The sequence below is a fragment of the Xiphias gladius genome, chromosome 11 (assembly GCF_016859285.1).
Source record: "Xiphias gladius isolate SHS-SW01 ecotype Sanya breed wild chromosome 11, ASM1685928v1, whole genome shotgun sequence".
In the NCBI taxonomy this organism is placed as follows: Eukaryota; Metazoa; Chordata; class Actinopteri; order Istiophoriformes; family Xiphiidae; genus Xiphias; species Xiphias gladius.
Genome location: NC_053410.1, coordinates 5133343 through 5154571, shown reverse-complemented (window position 1 = coordinate 5154571; position 21229 = coordinate 5133343). Strand labels below are relative to the sequence as shown.

At 41.2% G+C, this 21229-nt stretch overlaps 1 protein-coding gene across 2 annotated transcripts in view; it reads right to left on the bottom strand.

The window, feature by feature from the left end:
* cdh5 (cadherin 5) overlaps positions 1 to 20227 on the bottom strand; it is a 36370-nt gene extending 16143 nt beyond the window's left edge. Inside the window, exons 1-11 of one of the 2 annotated variants that reach the window (XM_040139770.1) lie at positions 19572 to 20227; positions 9461 to 9700; positions 8773 to 9052; positions 8107 to 8229; positions 7761 to 7928; positions 7411 to 7592; positions 4712 to 4825; positions 4049 to 4191; positions 3816 to 3949; positions 2377 to 2486; positions 1741 to 1843 (exon numbers count right to left, since the gene is read on the bottom strand). In XM_040139770.1, coding sequence (XP_039995704.1) covers positions 1741 to 1843; positions 2377 to 2486; positions 3816 to 3949; positions 4049 to 4191; positions 4712 to 4825; positions 7411 to 7592; positions 7761 to 7928; positions 8107 to 8229; positions 8773 to 9052; positions 9461 to 9700 — 1597 coding nt within the window. In that variant the 5' untranslated portion in view covers positions 19572 to 20227. Of the gene's footprint in view, positions 1 to 1740; positions 1844 to 2376; positions 2487 to 3815; positions 3950 to 4048; positions 4192 to 4711; positions 4826 to 7410; positions 7593 to 7760; positions 7929 to 8106; positions 8230 to 8772; positions 9053 to 9460; positions 9701 to 19571 lie in introns of those variants that run through there. The other variant, XM_040139771.1, reaches the window with a different exon arrangement.
* Between the last annotated feature and the right edge of the window lie 1002 nt (positions 20228 to 21229).

The following is a 21229-nucleotide window of genomic DNA, read 5'->3' as shown; positions in this document are numbered from 1 at the left end:
ACTTTTAATATTTGACTAGAACAGTTGGTAACACTTTTCCTTGGGCTTTCATGTATTATAAGGGCATGTGATGATCAAAAATGATGAAAAGTGTTTTACTTGTGCCATTTTGTGTCCTAAGTTGAATAACCCAAGTAAGCTTTGGAAATCTGATGTAAGAGAGCACCAACCTTTGCCTAAATATCCACGTGTGGATTAAAAGAAAACGTCTCTGTAGAGTTTCACACCATCATCTATGTCACAGTCTGTTCCCATCCAAGCTGACATTTCTCAACTTGTACATTTATATCTACACGCTTTTAGTACTAAATGGCTCTGATGAATGTAGATGCTTTTTTGAATTTAGAATAATCTTTTGGTAGCTAGAAAGCTCTCTTTTTGTGTGGTGGGTATGATGGCACTAGCACCAGCCAGCTGCTGTGGCGAAGAGGTACAATACAAGTGTTTCGATTGAAATATACGATTATATACAGTATAACTACACCAGGTGGTGTATTTAGAAGATGCCACAGCATGCTTTTAAAACCACACCACTGTATAGAAATTGTGAAAATATGAAAAGCTGTTTAGTAGCCACGCTAACAGCTTCTCAGTGCTTTGGTCCAGGCTGGAATATCTCCCGACGTTTCGTCTAGCGCCACCACGAGGTCCGCATTTGTGGCTTTAGGTGAAATCTTTCAAAAACTATTGGATGCATCGAAATTTGGTTAAAACATTCGCATGCCCTTCAGGATGAAATGTACTCACTTTGGTGATCCTTTAAGTTCTCATCCAGCACCATTAGAAGGTCAAAATTTCCATTTGTCCAATACTTTGTTACCAAATACCTGCAGAACTAATGACACTCCCATCAGCCTCAGCTGTATTTTGCATTCAATGCTAATTAGCAAATGTTAGCTTGCCAACAGGATGAACTCGGATGAACACAGTAAACATAATACTTGCTAAACTTTGGCACGTTAGCGTTGCCATCGTGATCGTGTTAGCACGCTGAGGTTAGAGTTTACATCAAAGTACTGCCGTGCTTAAGAACCGCCTCACAGAGCTGCTAGCATGGCTGTAGACTTCAGACGTGTATAAACAAATATACAGTGGTCATATGGCGTAGATGTTTTGGAGGAATTAACCCAAGTCATTTACAGCCTTTTCCTTTGTTTTACATTTAATCGAGTTCAGCGACATTTCAGTCAGAACAGTATACTGTACGTCAAAATCTGTTTCGTGCTCGATCAATAAAGCTTTCAAATCGTGAGCTGTGGCCTCTGCTGAATGAACTCCCCTTATGTCTTACACCATCTTAGAACTGAACTACAACAATATACACTTAATGAAAAGATAATTTTTTGAGTGAGTACTCTCAAGCATATCCCTACATTCCAGTAGGACTGACATGTTTCTTTAACATCCTTAGCTGGGATGGGTTCAGAATACAGAGTCATCTGCAAGCCCACCGAGCCACTTGCTCTCATTACTTTCGATATTTGCTGTTGTGCATTCTAGACAGCACTTAGGGTCCCAGACAGGCTCTCTAAATCCCCTGTCTGGCTGGTAGAGGCAAAGCATGCTTTGAGAAGTTAAAGTAATTTCAAATCTCAGCAGCAAAGCACTGTGCTTCAAATGGAGTTTCAGTCGTTGCATAGCAACAAGTGCCGAGGCCAGCGCTTTGCCTTCGAGCACGATTTAGAGCAACAAGCAGGAAAAGAAAGGTAAATATATGCTCAGCGCACAAAAAAGACTTACTGCCGTAGTCTTTGATGGAGAAGTTGGCGCTCTCAGTGCCCAGGCTGAAACTGAAGGAAGCCTGCTGGTCGTCTTTATCTGTGGCCCTCAAAGTACCTATCACCTGAGGAAAGGCAAAAAAAAAAAAAAAATTAAATTAATCCATCCTGGGCACAAATTTAATTTCTATACAATGCAGTTTAAATGTATAGAGCATATATATTTGAGAGATGGGCACAGTTACCGAAATGCAGTATAAGACACATATTGTTGACATTTAAATTACATTCCTTCATCTTTCCAAAACACTGGTTATGGTTGCGGTTAGACTTTCAATCTTTTACTCAGATTTAAAACCTCACTTATTTGAATATCATATTTGACCGGTTAAATCTGTTTGTCACACATCTAACTCCCACCTATTCCGGCTGCACCTCCTTCCTGCGGTGAAAATAAATAAAGCCAGTTATCTGAAAAGTCTAAACCCAATGTATTATTAAGTGACTATAAGATCTGTAAATGTCTATTAAGAGGGCAGAGCCAATACAGAGTCTATGCTGGTGAGACAAATAAAGACACAATTTTCGATCAGGAGTCTGGTTGACTACAAACGTGCCCAAATCAAGTGATGAACTACTTGCAAAAGGTTTTTCTGACCGTATCAGTGACGTCGTTCTCACAGACAAAGATCTCATCCACTACCAGTTCCGGCTTGTTGTCATTAATGTCCTGAACTATAATGTGAACTTTCACAAACGACTCCAAACCTACGGAGAAGAGACAAAAGCACGCGATTAACTGCAGATGTAATGATGGATGTTTGTTGCAGGGGATAACTTTTGTAACATTTTATAGCACTTGGAAATATTTTCTAACTTTTCACTGTAGCACTGAGTTGGCTGGCGATGGAAATAGTCAATAGAAAAGCACAAGATGTTTCAGTGAGCTGCCAGCAGGAATTCTTCAGAGCGAATTAATGCTTGAGGATAAAATAAATCCTTACATGTAAAATCTGAAGACGTGGTGTAATCTTATTTAATGCATTTGTGCTCCTCAATATAAAAGCAAAACGAATCATCATGTTGAAACAGAGACTGTAGGTGACAGGGTTACCAACAGGACAAACAGTTATATTTCAAATCATATATCCCTCATCATTTTCTTTCACTGGTCGCTCGATTTTCCCACTTATTTATTGAAAATATTAAAAATCCTACAGAAGGAGGTTCTTTGGAAAAACGATTACTACTATCAAAAGAATCCATCTACATAGTGACAGATTCTCCAAATTTTTCCAAGTCTCCAGGTTTTTCCTCAGCATTTTTTGCCACTTTTGTCTTACGTGGCTCACTTCACACCGTCTGTCTGTCCTCTACCTTAACGATCAGCTCTGACAGTGATTAGCCATGATACTGATCAGGTGTGTGTATCTCTGTGCATTTAAGGAACTGATTAAGGTCAACTGACTGAAAGCGTTTCTATTCGTGAGCTGTTTGTTGGCCTTTTTTTTTGTCACATTAAAGCAGCTTTTACATTTACTTTGCATCAATGATGTTCTTTTTGAATAGTCCTCTTTTGATTAAATGTGCGGGTCTCTTTCCTGTCTCTTGTACTGAGATTTTGAAACTATCTTTAGTGAAGTACATGTACTGTATATCGAGGACCTTGTCAAGCTCAGGGGACCATTGTGTTCCGTAAACATCATGACAGGCCACTAAAATAGATCTTTGGATTTCATAAATTGCTGGTCTAAAAATATAGAGTTTGGTTTTGGAGCTGCAAATGAGAAAAAGAGACCCACTAATGTGATTTTTCCTGTTTACTGTCTCTTCACCGTGTGGGTCGACCAGGTGTTTTGGCAATGTGTTAAATCTATAAAAGTCCTTGTTAATGTGTTACCCGCCCAACCCTCAATAAATTCAGCGAAGCTGCTCAGTGGATAACAAGAGAACGCACTGTCCTTTTTGGCGTCTCACGTTACCATTGTTAGAGAAAACACATGGTTTTCATTTTTTATGTGAGCATCTATTGTTTAAAGGAAAAAGGATTAATAAACCCGTGCAATGCGTGTGTGTGTGTGTGTGTGCATGACATACCACTTGGCTCCTCCTCTGCCTTAACTTGAAACATGTGTGTGGCCTCCAGTTCCCTGTCCAGTATCCTCAAGGTGGACAGCTGACCCGTGAACGGGTGGATACTGATGGGACAGTCTTTGTCTAAGATGGAGTACCTAAACAGAGAGAACGAGGGATCAGTGGAAGCCACTGTGCAGAATTACAAACAATATTAGCTAATACAGTTATTTTGGGGAATCTTTACAGCATTGTACCGTATCTTCTTGTTGGCTCTGTCAGGATCCTTGGCTGTGACTTTTCCTATGTTTTGCACAATCCGTTCCTCCAACACGTTGAAGGTGTAGGTGGGCTGGGAGAAGACAGGGGGCTCGTCTACATCTAACACCTTGATGTTTACCTGTCAATTTTAAATCATTCATAACGGCTGACTTGTTATCCGTGCTCATCTGGTCAACATTACAGATTTAAACTTTTTTTTTCTACAATGTCGTGCTTCAGGCTCATTCTGGCACTGGATGTAACCGGTGGATCCGATGACTGAGCCGCTCCATGGTTGGGAGCTGGTCTCTTCAGGGGATGCTTAAGAATGTACAGAATTTACAGAGAAGAAAATGACATTTACCAGCTCTCCATTTCTAAATAAGCTACTTTTGAGTCAAGTTTACATCTGTAATATGTCAATTTTGAAGTGACCTTACCAACAAATGTTGTGTGACACTATTTCCTGTCCACTAAAACAGACACTGTTGTATGTTTCTGCCCTCAAAATTAGCTGAATTCACATTGATTTTGCATGTGCCTTTGGTACAGTGCTTCCTCTTCTAACTAAATTTTTTTAATAGAAAGTGAATGAAAAGCAGGGGGATAACATCCCTGAAGGAGGCCTAAAGACTGCAGATGTCCCGTGTGAGATCTACCTGGGCTGTGGTGACGGCGCTGTTCACGTTGTCAGCAGGAAAACGCAGGTTTCTTAGGTTTTCTCGCACTTGCACAGTGAAAGTGTAGTTGTTCACTGCCTCGAAGTCCAGAGCCTGGGGAGAGAGTATCGGTACCGATTAGGTCCTTGCACTGGCTATATTTACGTGCACAAATAGTTTTGTCCAGTTTTGTGACAACCACCAAGGGTTCATAAGGGGAGCTGAGCCAAAAGGGTTAAGAACCAGTAAGACAGAAGACCACAGGGCTCCTCCAAACTTACGCACAATGAGCATTGTTTCATTATTATGAATGCTGTCAACAAATCAACATGTTCATCCGTAGGTTACAATATTTCAAACACGGGGTACACTAGATTTCTGGGGTATTTCATAGGTTTTCAAAGGGCCTTAAACTCGATTACACACTTGACCTGCAAGGCTAATACCTCTCATCAGCACGCGCCTCATATTCATGCTGTCTAGATCTGATGCAGCTGGGCTATATTTAAACCACGTATTTAAAATGCTTCTTAGGTACACATTGAAATCCTAAACTCCTCTGTTGTCTCAACAAAAAGCGGCACACTCACTCAACATCACCTTCCCTCATTAACAAAATGTCTCTGAGGCTTAACTCAAATGTCTTACCATGTCTTTAGTTGACGCTTGATGTCACTTTTTTGTCATTTGTGAAATTAATATTTTCCATATTTGGATTTATCCTCAAGACTGTAAACTGTATATCTACATATTTTAGTCCTGTTCTTGGATAAGGAACACATTGCATTTGCACTTTTGCACATTTTTTTATGTACTCCAATTCATCTCTTTTCATCATCCTCGGTGCATTTACACCTGTGTCTGTTCACTCTGGACAGCTGTTGATGCCAGGTGTGAAAAGGCTCTAAATGTCACTTAACTCCGCTAAAACAACCTGGTTAAACTCATGCTCTGGATTTTAAGAGACACAGCAAAATGCTGGCTTTTTCCTCCATGTTAAATATGTTACTGTAGCATGGAAATACCTCATTCCTTTCACTTTTTCATCATCTGCACAAATTTAGACCTGCATAGTGTTATGGATGTGACAGCAAGCAGTGCTTACTGTCACATTTTCCCTGGGATTATCATTTCTTTCCCCTGCATGAGAAATAGTCTACTGTTCAGTCAAATGTTTTTATCTGTGGATGGGACACCACAGGTAAACAGGAATATTCTGTTAACTGGATTATTCATGGCAGCACGAATACTCACTGACGGGGTATCAAAGGCGTAATGTGTAAACAGCTTAACAAGAATAAGACCTTAACCATAGTGTGGCCGATAGCCGGCTTACTCTGTACATGTAAACACAGCCGGCGAGAGAGATGAGAGGGTCTGCAGAGCTGAGGGGCGAGTTGAGCAGAGAGAAGATTGTGGTGCGATTCGATTCCAGGCCAGCGTGGTACAAGCTGTTACTGAGCTCATTTCATTACAATACATTTCCAGTTCTCTGATGTCCTAAATACATTATCTGAAGAGCACAAACCAGTAAAGTACACCTGCTAGAATTCCTGCAAGTATGAATATCTTTCCTGAACAGCAGGCCGGGGCTTTTGGGTTTGAATTTGGGGAAATGCATCATTGTCATCCTGCAAAAAATTTCAAATTTGACACCACAAATCGTACTTTTCTGATGTAATTGGTGGCCATGCAGTGGCAGAATCTGTAAGTAGCCATAACCAAAAAAACACCTTTAAAAATTTCAGTACATTAGGATTGATATTTTGCCATAATCCTTATACTCTTTAATCCTGGATGTTTATAATGCTCACTTATTGTATTATTTGCACATGAGGTTTGCATTGGTTTTGGGGCTACAACATTGCTACAAGTGTGAATATCTAAAACTAACTAAACCACTTTCAGTTAATGTCGGTTTAACTATATCAATGAGCTATCCATGTGCTGTTTTTGATTCCCAACCTGGGGTACATGTACCTCAGGGGGTAATACTGCAATTGCCATGGGTGTCTCTGGAAAGACTGGGGAGCAAGTCAGCAAATTTAAATAAAAATAGAAATAGGACAACAAATTGGATAATAAATTGGTGTGGTGCCAATCCAAAGTATATATTCATTGTCTCAAAACCTACCAACTATTGTAGTATGAAAGGTTTCCTCTGACCTTAGCCTGTTGGAGCCGCGCAACACCAAGTGCTGTGGCTGAGAGCATGTGAAAACTAGTTAGCAATAAGCCAACACAAAGTCACCATAAAATCATAAATCGTCAAAAGACACAAAGCCTAAACATAAACAGTTCCAGGATTACTATGTTTCGTATGGAATCAGGTTTACTTCTTCTTGTTCTGTGGTCAATTACTATCCAATAATGCCATGAAACCATCACATTTTTCAGTGCTGTAAAATGAAGAGGAACTCGATCCCATCTGAGAGGGCTGTCGGAGTATGTTGGATAAAAAAGGTTGGGAACCACCGCTCTACTCAATATCGCAAAATGCAGACAGCTAATATGGCAGCAAATTCACCAAAGGTAAAAAAGTTTAAAATCCAAAGTAATATGTATTTCCACATGAAAATAACTTGGCGTACCAAAAGCAAGGACTGCTGTAGCTGATTTACAAATTCAGAAATAAAAACAACTTAAAAACGTTTTGGGCTTCAGATATCGGCTCTTCATTCGCCATATGTGCCACCTACCTGTTTGAGCATGAGGTTGCCGTCTTTGTTAGGGCTGAGTTCAATATTAAATATTTTGCTGTTTTCACTTAGAATGGCGAAGATTGGCTCTTTGTTCTGGATCTGATCTCTGTCCTCCAACTCCAGAGTGCCAATCTTCTCATTCAACTTGTGGTCCTCTGGAACCTGCAGTTCATAAGCCTCTGCACATAGAAATTACATCAAGTTTAATTCTGTGTGTATAAGACAGTGACAATTAATCTGTTAATATAATAGCATTAACCCTGCGTTCAAAAATAAGAACAAATTATTGTGAATATTTAATAGAGAATTTATTAGATTTTCCTATTATTCAGCAATCTGTTCCTTACTACGGGTGAAAGAAGCTATGTTGTCGTTGGTGTCTGCGATGGCGATGGTGACAGAGGTGGTGGCTGTGCTGCCAGAGGCCATTCCTCTCATGTCCTGAGCTTTAACCACCACCACATACTGGCTCTTGGTTTCCCGATCCAGTGTGTTTATCTTGCAGCTGATCACACCTGCAGAGAGACAAAGAGCGAGGCAGACAGACAGGGTGTTATCTTCTAGGTCAGCTTTGACTCATATTCAAGTGTAAAAAAAAAAAAAAAAGCCTGTAAATCTAAAGCCCCCCTAAATGAACTTGTTAGGGAAGGAAAAGATAATGTGATGGCAGGATAAGAATCATGCTGAGCCCACCTGTGATGCTGTCAATTTCGAAGGCAGAAAGGTCTCCATCTTGGGTCAAAGAATACCTGAGCTCTCCATTAGCAGTGGTGGGGTCATCGGCATCAGTTGCCCTCACTTCAACTACTTTGGTTGCTAGACAAGTAAGATAAATGTAGAAAATAATTAGCGTCACTAATAAACACCCAACTATAAGGTAAAATGGCTGTTTAACTGATTGATGCAATATGATAATGTGCTAAGGTTGTGTCACCAACTTGCCTTTTTATCACAGAAGGATGTGCTAATGATTGTAACACGTCAACATTATGTCTAATTTTTTCATGACTTTTCCCAGTCCAGCATATTTTTAATCTAAATTATCACTGGATAGTAAATGTCAAATGTCTTCTTGAAGCAACAGAAACTTTGTTGTGCTGCTTCATTTATTATCTTCCTTTTTTTGTTGTTGTTGTCTTCTCATAGCGCTTGGGCTGGTTGGAATACACTGATGTTGTGGGCCTGTAAAGCCCATTTAAGACACTGTGTGATATAGTGCTACACGAATAAATCTAAATTTGACTTTCATCTCCATATTCCATCATAGCTTGAAAAATGAAACATACAAGCAATTTTTCAACCTGATATCAACTGCTAACGATTTTTCCAAACGATCATTTTAACAGTAACCCTACTTACCCATTGGGGACCTCTCCGTAATGGATCCATTGTATGTTTTGGGGAAAACAGGGCTGTTGTCATTGATATCCGTCACCTGGACAACAAAGTCTCCCGAATCCTCGATCACCTTGTTTTTCCCATCAAACATCCTGGCAGTCAAATGATACAAATTCTTCTCTTCTCTGTCCAGAGACTTCGTGACAAACAGGTCTCCTTTTTGATCCACAGTGAAGATGGTGTTTGCTCCTTCACCTTCTATTTTAAACCTCTTCACATCCACTGCTTGACTTGACTTCAGCTGTGAAAGAAAAAAAGAAGTAGAGTTGACTCTCTCGTAGTTATCGGCATTCAGTTGTTTTTCCCAGCTGGAGTGAGGCCTCAAATCATCAAGCTTCCAGCAAATTTCTGCAAATAATATGAGTATTCTGGCAAAAATTGCTATTGGATATTCATTAAAGATTTGGTTGGCAAGAAGTTAATTCCCCAGCTTCTTGGCATGCCACAGCATCAACGTGAAAGGAAGTGAAAAAAATACCCCTTTGCCTTTGCTTTAGACACCCATGAGAAGGGGATTATTGAACATTTAAAGACTAAATTGTAGAAGGTAGGCCCAGAAAGTAGACAAGAAGCCTAAAGAGGATCCTTTGTCAGGTTGTTTTAGTTTAGAGCTTCCCACAGTGAGGTCAAAATGTTGATGTTAACTTACTTGTCCGATCTTGTAAGCGATGGGTGCAGGTTTCTCCTCCTCCACATAGAGAGAGTTCCAGATCCACTCTCTCTTCTGCCTGAGCAGGACAGGATGGGACTCCTTCTTCACAATTTCAACAGGGCCTCGTTTCTCGGCTTCCACCACAGGAAGACCGGAGTCCTCAGCAATGATGAGAGAGATGGATAAGGCCATAGGGGCCAAGAGCCCCATAGTCCACAACTGGAGCCAAGCCATCATCTGTGGCAGAGAGGGACAAGAAGAGGAGGGAGAAATGAGGGAAAAGGGGGGAAGAGAGGGTTAAAGAATGAATAAGAGTGGGTGCAGGAAGGAGCAAGACAGGAATCAGAGATGTTGGGGTGCAGAGAGGAAAAAGGAGAGAGAGGAAATTAGAGAGGAGAGAGGAAGCAGAAAAGAAGAGAGAGGGGATCACATTAAAACCACTTATCAGCCTTGGACAGATCCCTTCAGTGTGCCAGGGTGAGACTCAGAGTGAAGGCCAAGGACTTGCTGTCCCCTTACAGACTGCCGCTGAGCTCGAGGTCTAGCTATCGTTTAGGACCAGGGCTCTTAAACCTTTTCAGCCTGGGACCCAAATGAAACATTTAGCTCCTCATCATGGGGCCTGGGCTGAAAGCATATCACTACTGTGGTCATATGGGGATATATTAAACATAGGCTTGTGACCCATTTTAGGTCCTGACCCACTGGTGTTGCATGAGAGAGAGACAGACACAGAAAGACAGACGGAGACAGAGACGGAGAGAGGCGCTGACATTCAAAGTACTTAGGATAACTGTCTATCAGCCATTAGAAAGGCCATTCGGACTATTTAGAATAGTCCCTTCATTTTCCATGAAGGGACTATTTGACATTTTGAATATTTGATGTTTTTGAACGAAAGCTCTTGGATGCAACACAGTGAGGCCTTTGTGGCCAAAATGAGTTCTTGATTCAAATCTAGTATAAAAAGAGAAGAACGGGTCAGTTTTATACATTAATTTTACAGTCAAACACGATTGTGCTCTGACAGACGTCAGCAATAAAAAAGCCGCCTCCTCTGTGTTTCATTAACACAGCTGCATTTGCACAGCAAGGGCCCGAACAGAGAGGACTCCGGCAAAACCAACTCATGCAGCCATTCCGCAAAAAAAAAAAGAAAAAAAAAAAAAAGAAAGTTGAATCTGGATCAACTGTTGCTCATGACGTTATGCAGCGTCATCTGGCAAGAGACTGCACCGCATTTGATAAAACAAATAAGCAAGCCCACATTCCTGGTAGATTGCTTCATAAAATGAACGATGTAATTCTACTGTTTACCTTGAGTTGATCGAAACGGAGGATAAAAACTATTAATACTACATGAGTTGTGAAACCCCCCTTTGTAGCTTAAGAAAGTGCTGTGCAGGGTTTTGGCATCAGGTAAGCGCTGAAAACCATGGGTTTATCACCAAAGTTTATTTTGTCATCTGAGCTGAACCTGTACTGTAGCTACACACACCCATCGACGCAGCATTTTTTTTTAAGGCAGCACTTTTTTCCATCAGGCAGGGAAAGAGGGAGAGAAGAGTCTGCAGCCACCTCAGTGGATTTGTGAGGCTGTAATGTTCATTGTAAATAAAGCTGCACCGTTACAGAGATAAACCAAAGCACCGAGCAATTTTGAAATATTGACTTAATGATGGAGATAGAGGGAGAAGTCAGGCGATCGCCCAAATTCACCCACGTTGACGGCGAAGGCTGTCTCGTGACCTAACTGCTTAAACAATAGTCCCTCACCACACCACTGCAGCATTACATCGTCAACGCGGTGTGCCATGTAACACACAAACAGTTCGATGCATTCACCCTCTACGCTCCAGCAGTGTCCACTGACACATACCAGAACTGTCCTGAGCCAAGAGAATCAAAACGTGACGTGGAAATTTGTTGGAATGGCCTTTAAATTTAAACTTTACTGGCACTTGGTCTGATTTATGGGTTTTGATTGATTACGAGTCATTTCACTGTCTTGCATCAGCTGCCCCTGCCTGCAAGCCATTTTAGCACCATTTAATCAGAATAAAAATGCATAAGGTACACAAACACCAGCGGTCTAGTAAACTTGAGCTTTTCCTCCCTTTCTTCCTTACTGTCTCTCCCTCTCTGTCTGTCTCTCTGTCATCCCTGTCTCCCCCCCACCGGGCTCTATCTAATAAAGCAGAAATGCCAGGGAAATAATCTTCAAAACATTTTAGTCTATATGTGCTCTGTGCTCCAGCTGATATCTCAGCGCAGCCCCGTGCCATCCCAGTAGACAGATTAGTGCATTTTATTGTCTTCCAGCCATTAGCAGCTGGGAGGGAGAAAGAGCGATTAGGATGAGGGGATTATGATGGCAGAAAGTCTTCTCCCTCTAATGGCCTAATCTCGTATTCTGCTGACCTCCCCTGACCTCTTCACACGGCTCCCTGCAAATCAGCTCAAACAAAGACTCAACTGTGTTTTTTGGCCTTTAGTTCACATCCTTTTGTTTGGGTTTTATTTTTCCTCTTGTGTTTTTCTTTGTGTAGTTTCCTTTCAGGACTAAATTAATTAAACGGAAGTCCATCGGCTTTTTATTGAAATTTACTGTGGACTTCTGAATGGAAGCAGTGAGAATAGGCTACAGTACATGTGTGCATTGCCAATAAATATCCCTATTTCTGACTGTAGATCCCCATATCTCTGTCCTCATAGGCCGGTTATAAAGCCATCATGACTAAATTAAAATGTAATAACAATGAGAAATTATTTCATCTCCTAATACTTTAATCTCACTTGTTACTAACCCTCTCTTACTTTACCACTTTGTTCTCACTCAATAACTTCAACAGCAAGTGTTGGCATCCCTCTGTTTTTCTGTCTTCCATGTAGTTCCTGTTTGGAGTCTCATTATTTTGAAGCAGTACTTCTGCTATACCTTGATTTAACCTGATGTACCCACGTAATTATCAGTTTGCGCCGAGCTCCTGATGAGAGGATGCCCGTCTCGATCTTCTGCCATCATATATGACACCTCAGAAATGCAAGCCGCACGCTGCTTTGGTGCCTTTGGTGAACTCTCATTCAGCCAACCTCCCCTATCGAGAGTGTTAATCTCCCTGGGATAGAAGAGCCACATTGATGGGATATTCTGAGCCTTTGAAATTTATAAAAAAAAAATGTACTGACTGGATTACTGTCGATGTCTGAATGATGACCTCGAGGCTATAAGAAGTATCTTTTTAAGTATCTTTTTCCTCCTATGATTTCAAAGCGGATTCGTGTGCATTTTACCTTCTGTCGACCACGCTGTAAAGTCTGACTTTTACTAATTCCAGGAGTGAGCGTGTGTGTGTTCATACTCTACTTAATTACGCGTCATAGAATAAGCAGTGCAAGGTCGGTGGGAAGTGATTTATTTCCCATTCTCTGTGCATCCCCGCACACTGGCGCCCGATAGACGATAGCCTATAATATTAATTTTACGCAAATAAAACTGATAAATCATCAATGCTGATGTTCAGTATCATACACTCCCATAATAAACTCACCTTCTCAAATGTCAGTATCTTTAATTATTATTCCTTATTTCATTTTCTAGCACCGGTTGTGTATGTATTTGAGCTCATTCAGCTCAGGATCCGTTTTTATTTTTTATTTTTTTATGTACTGTTTTGAATTCTTTAGTTGAGTTCAGGTGAGTTAGGTTTAGCTCTCGTGCTGCTGACTTTTATCCATTTAAGGTCAGTGTGTCAGTTTTTCAAAAACGTTCGCCCACATTACAGAAGTTGATAGTGACTGAGTGCATTCACTTTGTTTGTTTTTTTTCAAACAAACATCCCTCTCATTCCTTAATCGTAACACATGCGTTTCACAGTGAGACGTGGCTACTGTTCAAGACCAAACACATTTCCTGACAGTGTCTTGCAGTGTCCCTCTCGTCGCCCTGCTTTGCTTTCACATTGCGTCAGCCCGCATCCTTCCTCTCAACATGTCCTGGACAAACAAAGTAATCGCACCCTGTGCTTAACATGTACTGCATGTTCTCAAGCAGTGAGAATAGGCCTGCAGAGGGAGGAGGAATTCCTTAGATGACTTTTAAGAAGAAAAATCAAACGAGCAGGGTCTGTTATCTTTATTTTAAGACCAATAATCACATCGTAAATGGGCCTTGAGTTAGCTTTGTGAAGACTGAGATGAAAATATTTTTAACATATTTTAAGCTAACTCAGAAATGTTTAATGTAAAATTAACATGCAAGAAAGCAAACAATGTGGATGAACGGAAAGTTTCTCCTCAAACTCATGAAAGTTGAGTTGTCTAACTTTTACTGAAGCACAACTGAAGCTGTTTAACAGAATAGATTTGAGCACGAAGACATTTTTTTAAGGGACCAAAACATAAAAATGTGTAAAATCTATTATTTGTCAAATAAATGTATTTTTTTAGAACTGGTTGACCAAGACTGAGACTCATTTAAGCGTGTTTAAGAAGACTGCAGGTAGAACCACTGCAATAAGTGTAGCTTGCTTTTTACTGGGAGGCTTATCCTAGTGGGTGGGTGTAAAGCCTTTTTCAAAGAAAGAACTCAAACAGTAATGGGATGTGATGGATAAATTCATGAATCACTCGTTGATTTGATCATTACTTTAAAGTAAATGAGTGGATCAGATGCTTTCATTGCCTTGCTGTCTGTGGTTTGGCATTTTCCAGTTGTTTTTAGTTACAGTATGTTGCTGCTCATGCTGGGTAGGTGGCTGGCCTAATCCAGTGGAACCTAACAACATAACGCACCTAAAAACTGTACTGAGTTTAATATCAGTAGCGAGCTGGGATGAGATTTGGGGGAATTTCCAGTGCCACTGGGCCCTGAAAATTCGAGACTGTCTCACTAATATCATGTTAACAGAAATAACATTTCCAACCCTGAACCTCGCTATCCTTCCTATGGCCATTTCGTTTTTCGGGCCTTAGCTGTCCTGGGATATTACAGAACATCACATTATACAGTAACATCTTACTCACACATACATAATAACATCCTATGTCTCAGTTCCAAGCAAACACGTTCATAGTAATTTCTGTGATGACAAATCCTTTGGGGGCATTTTCCCAAAAAGGGCATTTTTTAAAACAGCGTTTCCTCCTTCAAAGGCCAGCGTCTTACCCCTCCCCTTTTATCAGCAACAGGAAGTGTGTACACAATGACTTCTGGGGTCTGTTAATGAGGGGGTCATCATTAGTGAGTGGACACACCCTTCCAGGCATTTAGTTCTGTTGCTGACTACATGTCCGCCTCAGTTTCTGTCCCCAAGCCTAACTTTGCTTCTTGTCAGTTGTGTCACGGTCTTCGTTCCACTCGTCCTTTCTTTTCTTCCTGACTGTATCTTTCGTGCTCGTTCGCCCATTTCTTTCAACTTAAACTCCACTTCTTTGTAGTTGAATCTCTCAAGGTGAAAACTGCATCTTGTTTTTCACACTGTCTATTTCTGTCTCCTGTCTATCATTCCTCCTTTTTCCTTTTCTCACCTTTTCTTTCTCACCTCTCTTCTTTTTCATCCCTGTCACCAATTTAGCACCTTATAAGATGGTGTGGAGGATAAACACATTAATAGACCCTGCGTGACAACTTTTTTTTTAGTCACAATTTAACTCCAGTTTACTTTTAAATCCTTTACTGTTACTTGTAAATCAGTATAAGGTATACCAACTGATGTTTGGAAAGTGACAGGAATCTTGAGTGTGTTCAATAAGATAAGATGTAGATGAATTGTTTAGGTTTTTGTTTATACCTGTCATTTTTATTAATGCTGGCAGTTGTTAGTTTTAATTTTCTTCTCAAGTGCAAGAGTCATACACGCAAATCTCACACACAGGATTATACAAAGTTATTTAGGACATAATTTATCAAAGGCATCTCTCAGTGGTACGAAGAATATGTAACATCCAGGAATATCTGTAATTACATCTGTACGTTGTCTGCAGGCAAGAGAGTGTGTGAGTGTGACAGAGGAGCAGAAACAGACAGACGCAGAGATACAGTTGTCATTCTCCGGGATGTTTTGTGACTGGCAGACAGGTCTGACCTAGTTTCAGTGAACCAAAGGCTAAAGCACAAAAACAAGTCAACAAGACTTCATAATCCTGGCGGCTGCTGAAGGGTCGGTGAAGTTCAATCACACGTCTTGTGTGTTCTGTGTTTTAAGGACAGAAATACAATCCCTCCGTGACAAAATCTGCAAAAGGACCAGAAATCCTTCTCTCCTTTAGTCCACCTATGATTGTCTGTATATCGTGCACCGTATCACCGTGTCCTCTGACTCCGACAAATACATTCAAGAAACAAGGACGTACAGTACATAATTTCTGTTTGATGTTCCACTACAACTTTGCATCATTGGCAGGAATTGTCATTTTATTTTTTAATTATTTAAATATAGAGTATGACTGGGCTATATATTTGAATAATGTCATCTAAGTTAGGGCCAGAGACAGGCGTGGTGGCTCAGTGGTTCACACTGCCATCTCCTCACTGGCAGGAAATTTGAAGACCAATCCTCACCAGTGGCACCCGACTACAGGATGAATCTAGCCTGGTTCCGGACCTCTAAATCGCCGCTGCCACCACCACCAGTTTCTAAGAAATTCAAATAGGCCCGGCGTTGTGCTCACTGGCTTTTTCCAGAGCTGGAAAATCAACGTAGTCAATGACTAGCCAGAAATAAAGATTGGGGACGTCATCTTCCTGTGCCACACCCAGAAAAATGGCGTCAAGCATGAGCTGACTGATGCGTACGTAATGATATGTCAACTTACAGGAATAAGAACGCTTAAAGGGGACAGTCACGTGAAAAATGTTAACTGCTCGAAGCACCTGCTACTGCAGCTTCACTCGCTACCGATTGAACAGAGCAAAAGTGACCACTGCTTTTTTTTCGTTTACCTTGATAAAATGGTGTATTTCTGTCCTACCAGTGCACAAGCCAAAGGATGAATGGTGTGTCGGTTGGTGAGTCTGTCCATCTGTCCATTCGCCTGTCCAACGCTTTGGTCAAAAGTAAAATATCTCAAGAAGAACTGGCCAGATTCCCATCATATGATATTTGTTGTAGATATTCACTGTGCACAGATTCTTAAAGATCCTGCTTGTGACTGCCTGAACATAGCTCAACATGCCAAGGCTAAAATATACAAATTAAAATACCCAGTTTTGCACAGAAAACATCAGTGGGTAGATTATGGAATATTTTGAGCATTTTCATTGGACACGTTTTTTTGGAAACTCCATTTCTTTCAAGCCAAAACCTTCCACTCTCAGGAAGTTGTCAAGGCTTTCCAAGGTCCCCTGTTGACTTAAATGATCGCATTACCTTTACCTGACAATTTTTTACTTGAGCACAAGAGACCCCGCCTGCATAATGAAACAGTCTGACCGCCATGGCATTTCTTAACACTCCCAAGAGGTAAAACCCGTTTATATTTGGTGATTCTTTCTGTAGAGTCTTCCTGGGGTCAAATTTGCAAATTATCCCAGTTAGTGGCAAGGCTCCAAGAATAACAAAATCATGACTATGATGTTCTTTCTGTCCAGCATTTTCTAATGAACACATCACCCCCTGTGAACACTAGTGGAACTTCAGTATTTAATCCTTACATAAAAATCTGCCTCAACATGGTGTCTTTGACACAGTTTAGCCTACTTTACTTTAACAACTCTAAAATCAGGGCGTTTGTTTATTTGTGTGTATGTGGCACAGGAAATCATTTCACAGACTCAAATCTGTGATGTTAGACAGCTGAATAGAGGAGTGTGTGTCTGTGTGAGATTAAAACTTGTTTAATCACAGAACAGCTTCTAACAATCTGTCCGACAGCAACTCACACCAGGAAACACTACTCCTTGCACACACACACACACACACACACATGTACACCCACACACACACACACACACACACACACACACACACACACACACGCACACATTTGGTGTCCTCACTGACACTCTGTCATGTCACAGAGTGTATTCAAGCTCTGATTGGTGGCCAAGTGCTTTCTAGTTGATTCTATTTTCTTTCACAATCAGACAAATTGGATTTTATTACAGTGAACCAGTTATGAATGATGTCGGCCGGCTCTAAAACTGACAGTAATGACCAACGGTGATTTGAAAATAATTTAAAGCCTGGTGTGTCACGCTGATTGGTTTTGTCTCAGCTGTCAGCCCCTGTCTGTGCTGAAATTGGCGAGATTTCCAACTGCAACGCCTCAAATAGTGAAGACGTTAAAGGAAAGGAAATTTTCTCGTCCATATAGACCGGACTGCATGATTTGAACATGAATCATCATATGTGATGTGCATATTCTTAAAGTAACACTGATTATTTTCAAAAAAAATCCAGCCTTTTGTTGCAGCCTCCATTTTCTATCAACACATCAAAACTAACGGGGTGTTGATTAGCTCTCATTAATAAACAAATGTTTAAATGTCAAATAGGTCCGTTGACAGCATTTGAAAGCCTTGAATTCCCCATATTAAACTGAGGCGGAGCTGTGGACCAAATTTTTTGATGCATTAACATGTTTCATGTTGTTGAATTTACTGCCGTCTAAAATGTCCGATATACTTTCTTTTTTTTTTATCATTGTATGTACCTGTTGACTCATTCCTTCAGGATGGGATGTGAAAACTGATTAGAAAATACTGATATGGAAAATTAAAACTTGTTCAAATACAAGGTGAAGAGTGGTATATTATGTAAAATGGAGAATACAGGTCAGTCACTGAAAATAAAACTGTAACTGGGTCTTTCAATAGTAATCAGTGACTTCGGCTGGACTAACTTTGCCACAGCTGGACAGCTTGTCAACCACTCTGACATATACTGTATCTGAATGAATGAATGGCTCTAATCATGAATCTTGTGTGTGTGTTTGTGTGTGTGTGTGTGTGTGTGTGTGTGTGTGTGCGTGTGTGTGTGTGTGTGTGTGTGTGTGGGAGAGTGAAGTCTCCCAGATGGCACCCAAGGGATTTTCCCTGATAGTCCCCTGTCCAGGAATTAGACCGCTGGTTTAGTTGTATCAACGGCTTTGGTCGTAACAACCAAATCAAATCACCTCTGTCACTCCGGGTGCCAGACACACAGAGAAAAATCCACCACTGCCGAGTAACTATCCTCACATTCCCAGGGTAGAAAAAAATAACAGGAAGACTCCCGGGACTACTACAACACAAACCACAGCATCACAAATTATATGAATCAACTCTAATAATAGGATCAACGAAACTTTACTTCTAAAAAAACAGGTGGTTGTACAAAGACCATTTTGTCATTTTCAGCTGACAAAATGACACCACTCAACTGACAAGATCTTCACCTCTTCGGAAATATTAAATGGGGATCATCAATACTTATAGCCACCTCAACTTGATATCTCGTTGACAGTTGCAAAAAAAAAGCCCCAGAAAAACCAAAAGGTTTTTTTTTAAGCAAAGCTCTTCAAAATGAACAGCTGAAGACCTCCTGGTGGATTTTGTCTGCTCGTATTTTTTTCTGCCCTGTCTACATATCATCCTATATCGTCTTAATGGTCACAGCCGTCTGTCTGCGGGAATAACAGTCCAGCCTCTGGGGGGGGTAACGGCGCTCAATTACCGCATTCAAATCTACACCGAGCTGTCTGAGATCATTGGCATAACATATGAGAACAGTGATGGGGGCCGACAGCCAGTCCTTAAAGGGGTTATAACCATCATTTCAAGTTATTTCTGTACCTTCTTCGAGACAGTTTGACCAGTATTCATGAGCAATTCCCCCTGGAGTGACTGGAAAAGTAGCCTGGAGCGTTTTCAAGGGATCTGGGTTACGTTTTCTGGATTTTCAGTCAAAATGAAACGTATAATCACACAGTCCCAACAGGAAACCTCTGGGTGTATCTATCTGTACATTTGTTTCTTCTTTAGTTTACCACCTACTCACACAGTTGCTATCTAGGCACATGCACACACACACACACACACACACACACACACACACATAACACACCTGTGCGATCAGGATTTCTCTTACGATTTGCCCGACTCTATGATAAAAACAGAAAAACTTACCACAGAGAAGGAGAGTCCAAACCAGGTAGAATCTCAAAGGTGCCCTCTTTCTCAGTCAAACTGTAGTAATTTGGCAGGCTGCGGTAGAAATCAGTGGCTGGTTGGTGGTCGTAAGCCACCTACTGATTCAACTATGCCTCCTCTTCACTCTTACGCTCTCTTCTTTCTGTCGGCTGGCTTTTCCGATGTCGAAGGACGGCAGCAGGTGTTGTTGTTCTGGCAGGGATTTCTCTCTCCGCTTGATTTGCACCAGGTTTCTATACAAATCCTTTTTCTGGACCGTGGACCAGATAGTAAAGTCAGTGATGATGATATATCAGGTAGTGCCTCTCGAATGAGAATGTATCCAAGAGCTGAATTTCCAAAGACAGACTGACAGACTCTCCGAGAGTCAAACAAATTTATGAATAAAAAACTCACTCAGCAGGTAATCACTGAGGTATCACTCAGTTGTGGACATTTCAGTACTCTCTTCATTTGTATAGTTTTTCTCAAAGAGATAAAAAACTCCAGTCGCTCCAACTCTGGAGTTTTTACCCAAAAATGTCTTTGTCGCCCTGTTTTCCCTCCTCCAGTTGTTCCGCAGGTGAGAGTCTAATAGGCTTTGAGTCTCTCTTGCTCTTTTTCTTCCTATCACATCTGACGTGGTTTTCTCATCCAGTGGCAAAAAGTGTTTAACAGCAGCTGTGCAACCACAGCGATCTCTCATACAGGTCACTGCCCACTTCCTCTTCCTGTTATTGTGGTCAGTCCTCTTCAATGGTGCTCTCGGCTACTGCTCCTTTTCCTGTCCCGGTGGGGAAAACAGAGAGAGACAGAGGTATGGAGAGGTATGGGATTAATGGAAAGACTGGAAAAAGAAAGAGGCAGAGAAGAAGAGAGGGAGCGCATATGTCAAAACAGCTCAGAGACACTCGGAGAGGCAGAGTAAGCAGCCGGCTCATGTTCATGAAGCAGATGGAGTGAGTGTGTGAGGGAGAAGAAGGGAGGGAGGGTGATGGAGAGTAAGGTGAGAGAGGCGTTACTTCTCAGAGCGAGGGAAAGAGACAGAGAGAGGGGGAGAGATTTATTATTCATGTGTGCGAGATAAGGATTAAGTTAAACAGGTTATTGGGGATAATCCTCAGAGATTTCCCCACATGAGGCTAGTAAATATTTCAGAGGGCTGACTTAGGTGGGTGGGTGTGTGTGTGTGAGTGTATCTGACAGAGAGATCTTGTCTAAGCCGGTAAATGAGATGAGAGGGGCGCCCCGCTACACACACACACACACACACACACACACACTCCTATCTATCTCATCCCCCCTCTTCTTCTCTTCAGGGGGGAGGCGGTCATCAGTAATTTGCTGAATTGGACAGGAAAGCCGTCTGTGTGTTTTTACATGGAACCTCTCCTGTGGCAATAGCAGTCCTGTCTTTCTTTTTCACTTCCATCCCTCCCTCTCTCCCTCCCTCCCTCTCTCTCTGTCTTTTTTATCGCTCTCTCTGTTTGCTCACTGTCTTGTTGTTTGCAGTTTCAGTTCAGCTCTACATACAATATTTTCATTAGAGCTGGGAGCAGCATCGCCATGTATTGGCATGAATAAAATCAACAATTACTTTTAATCCCCTCCACCTTAGTGTAGTAGCTGTGTATGTACAGTCTCTCGCTCTCTCT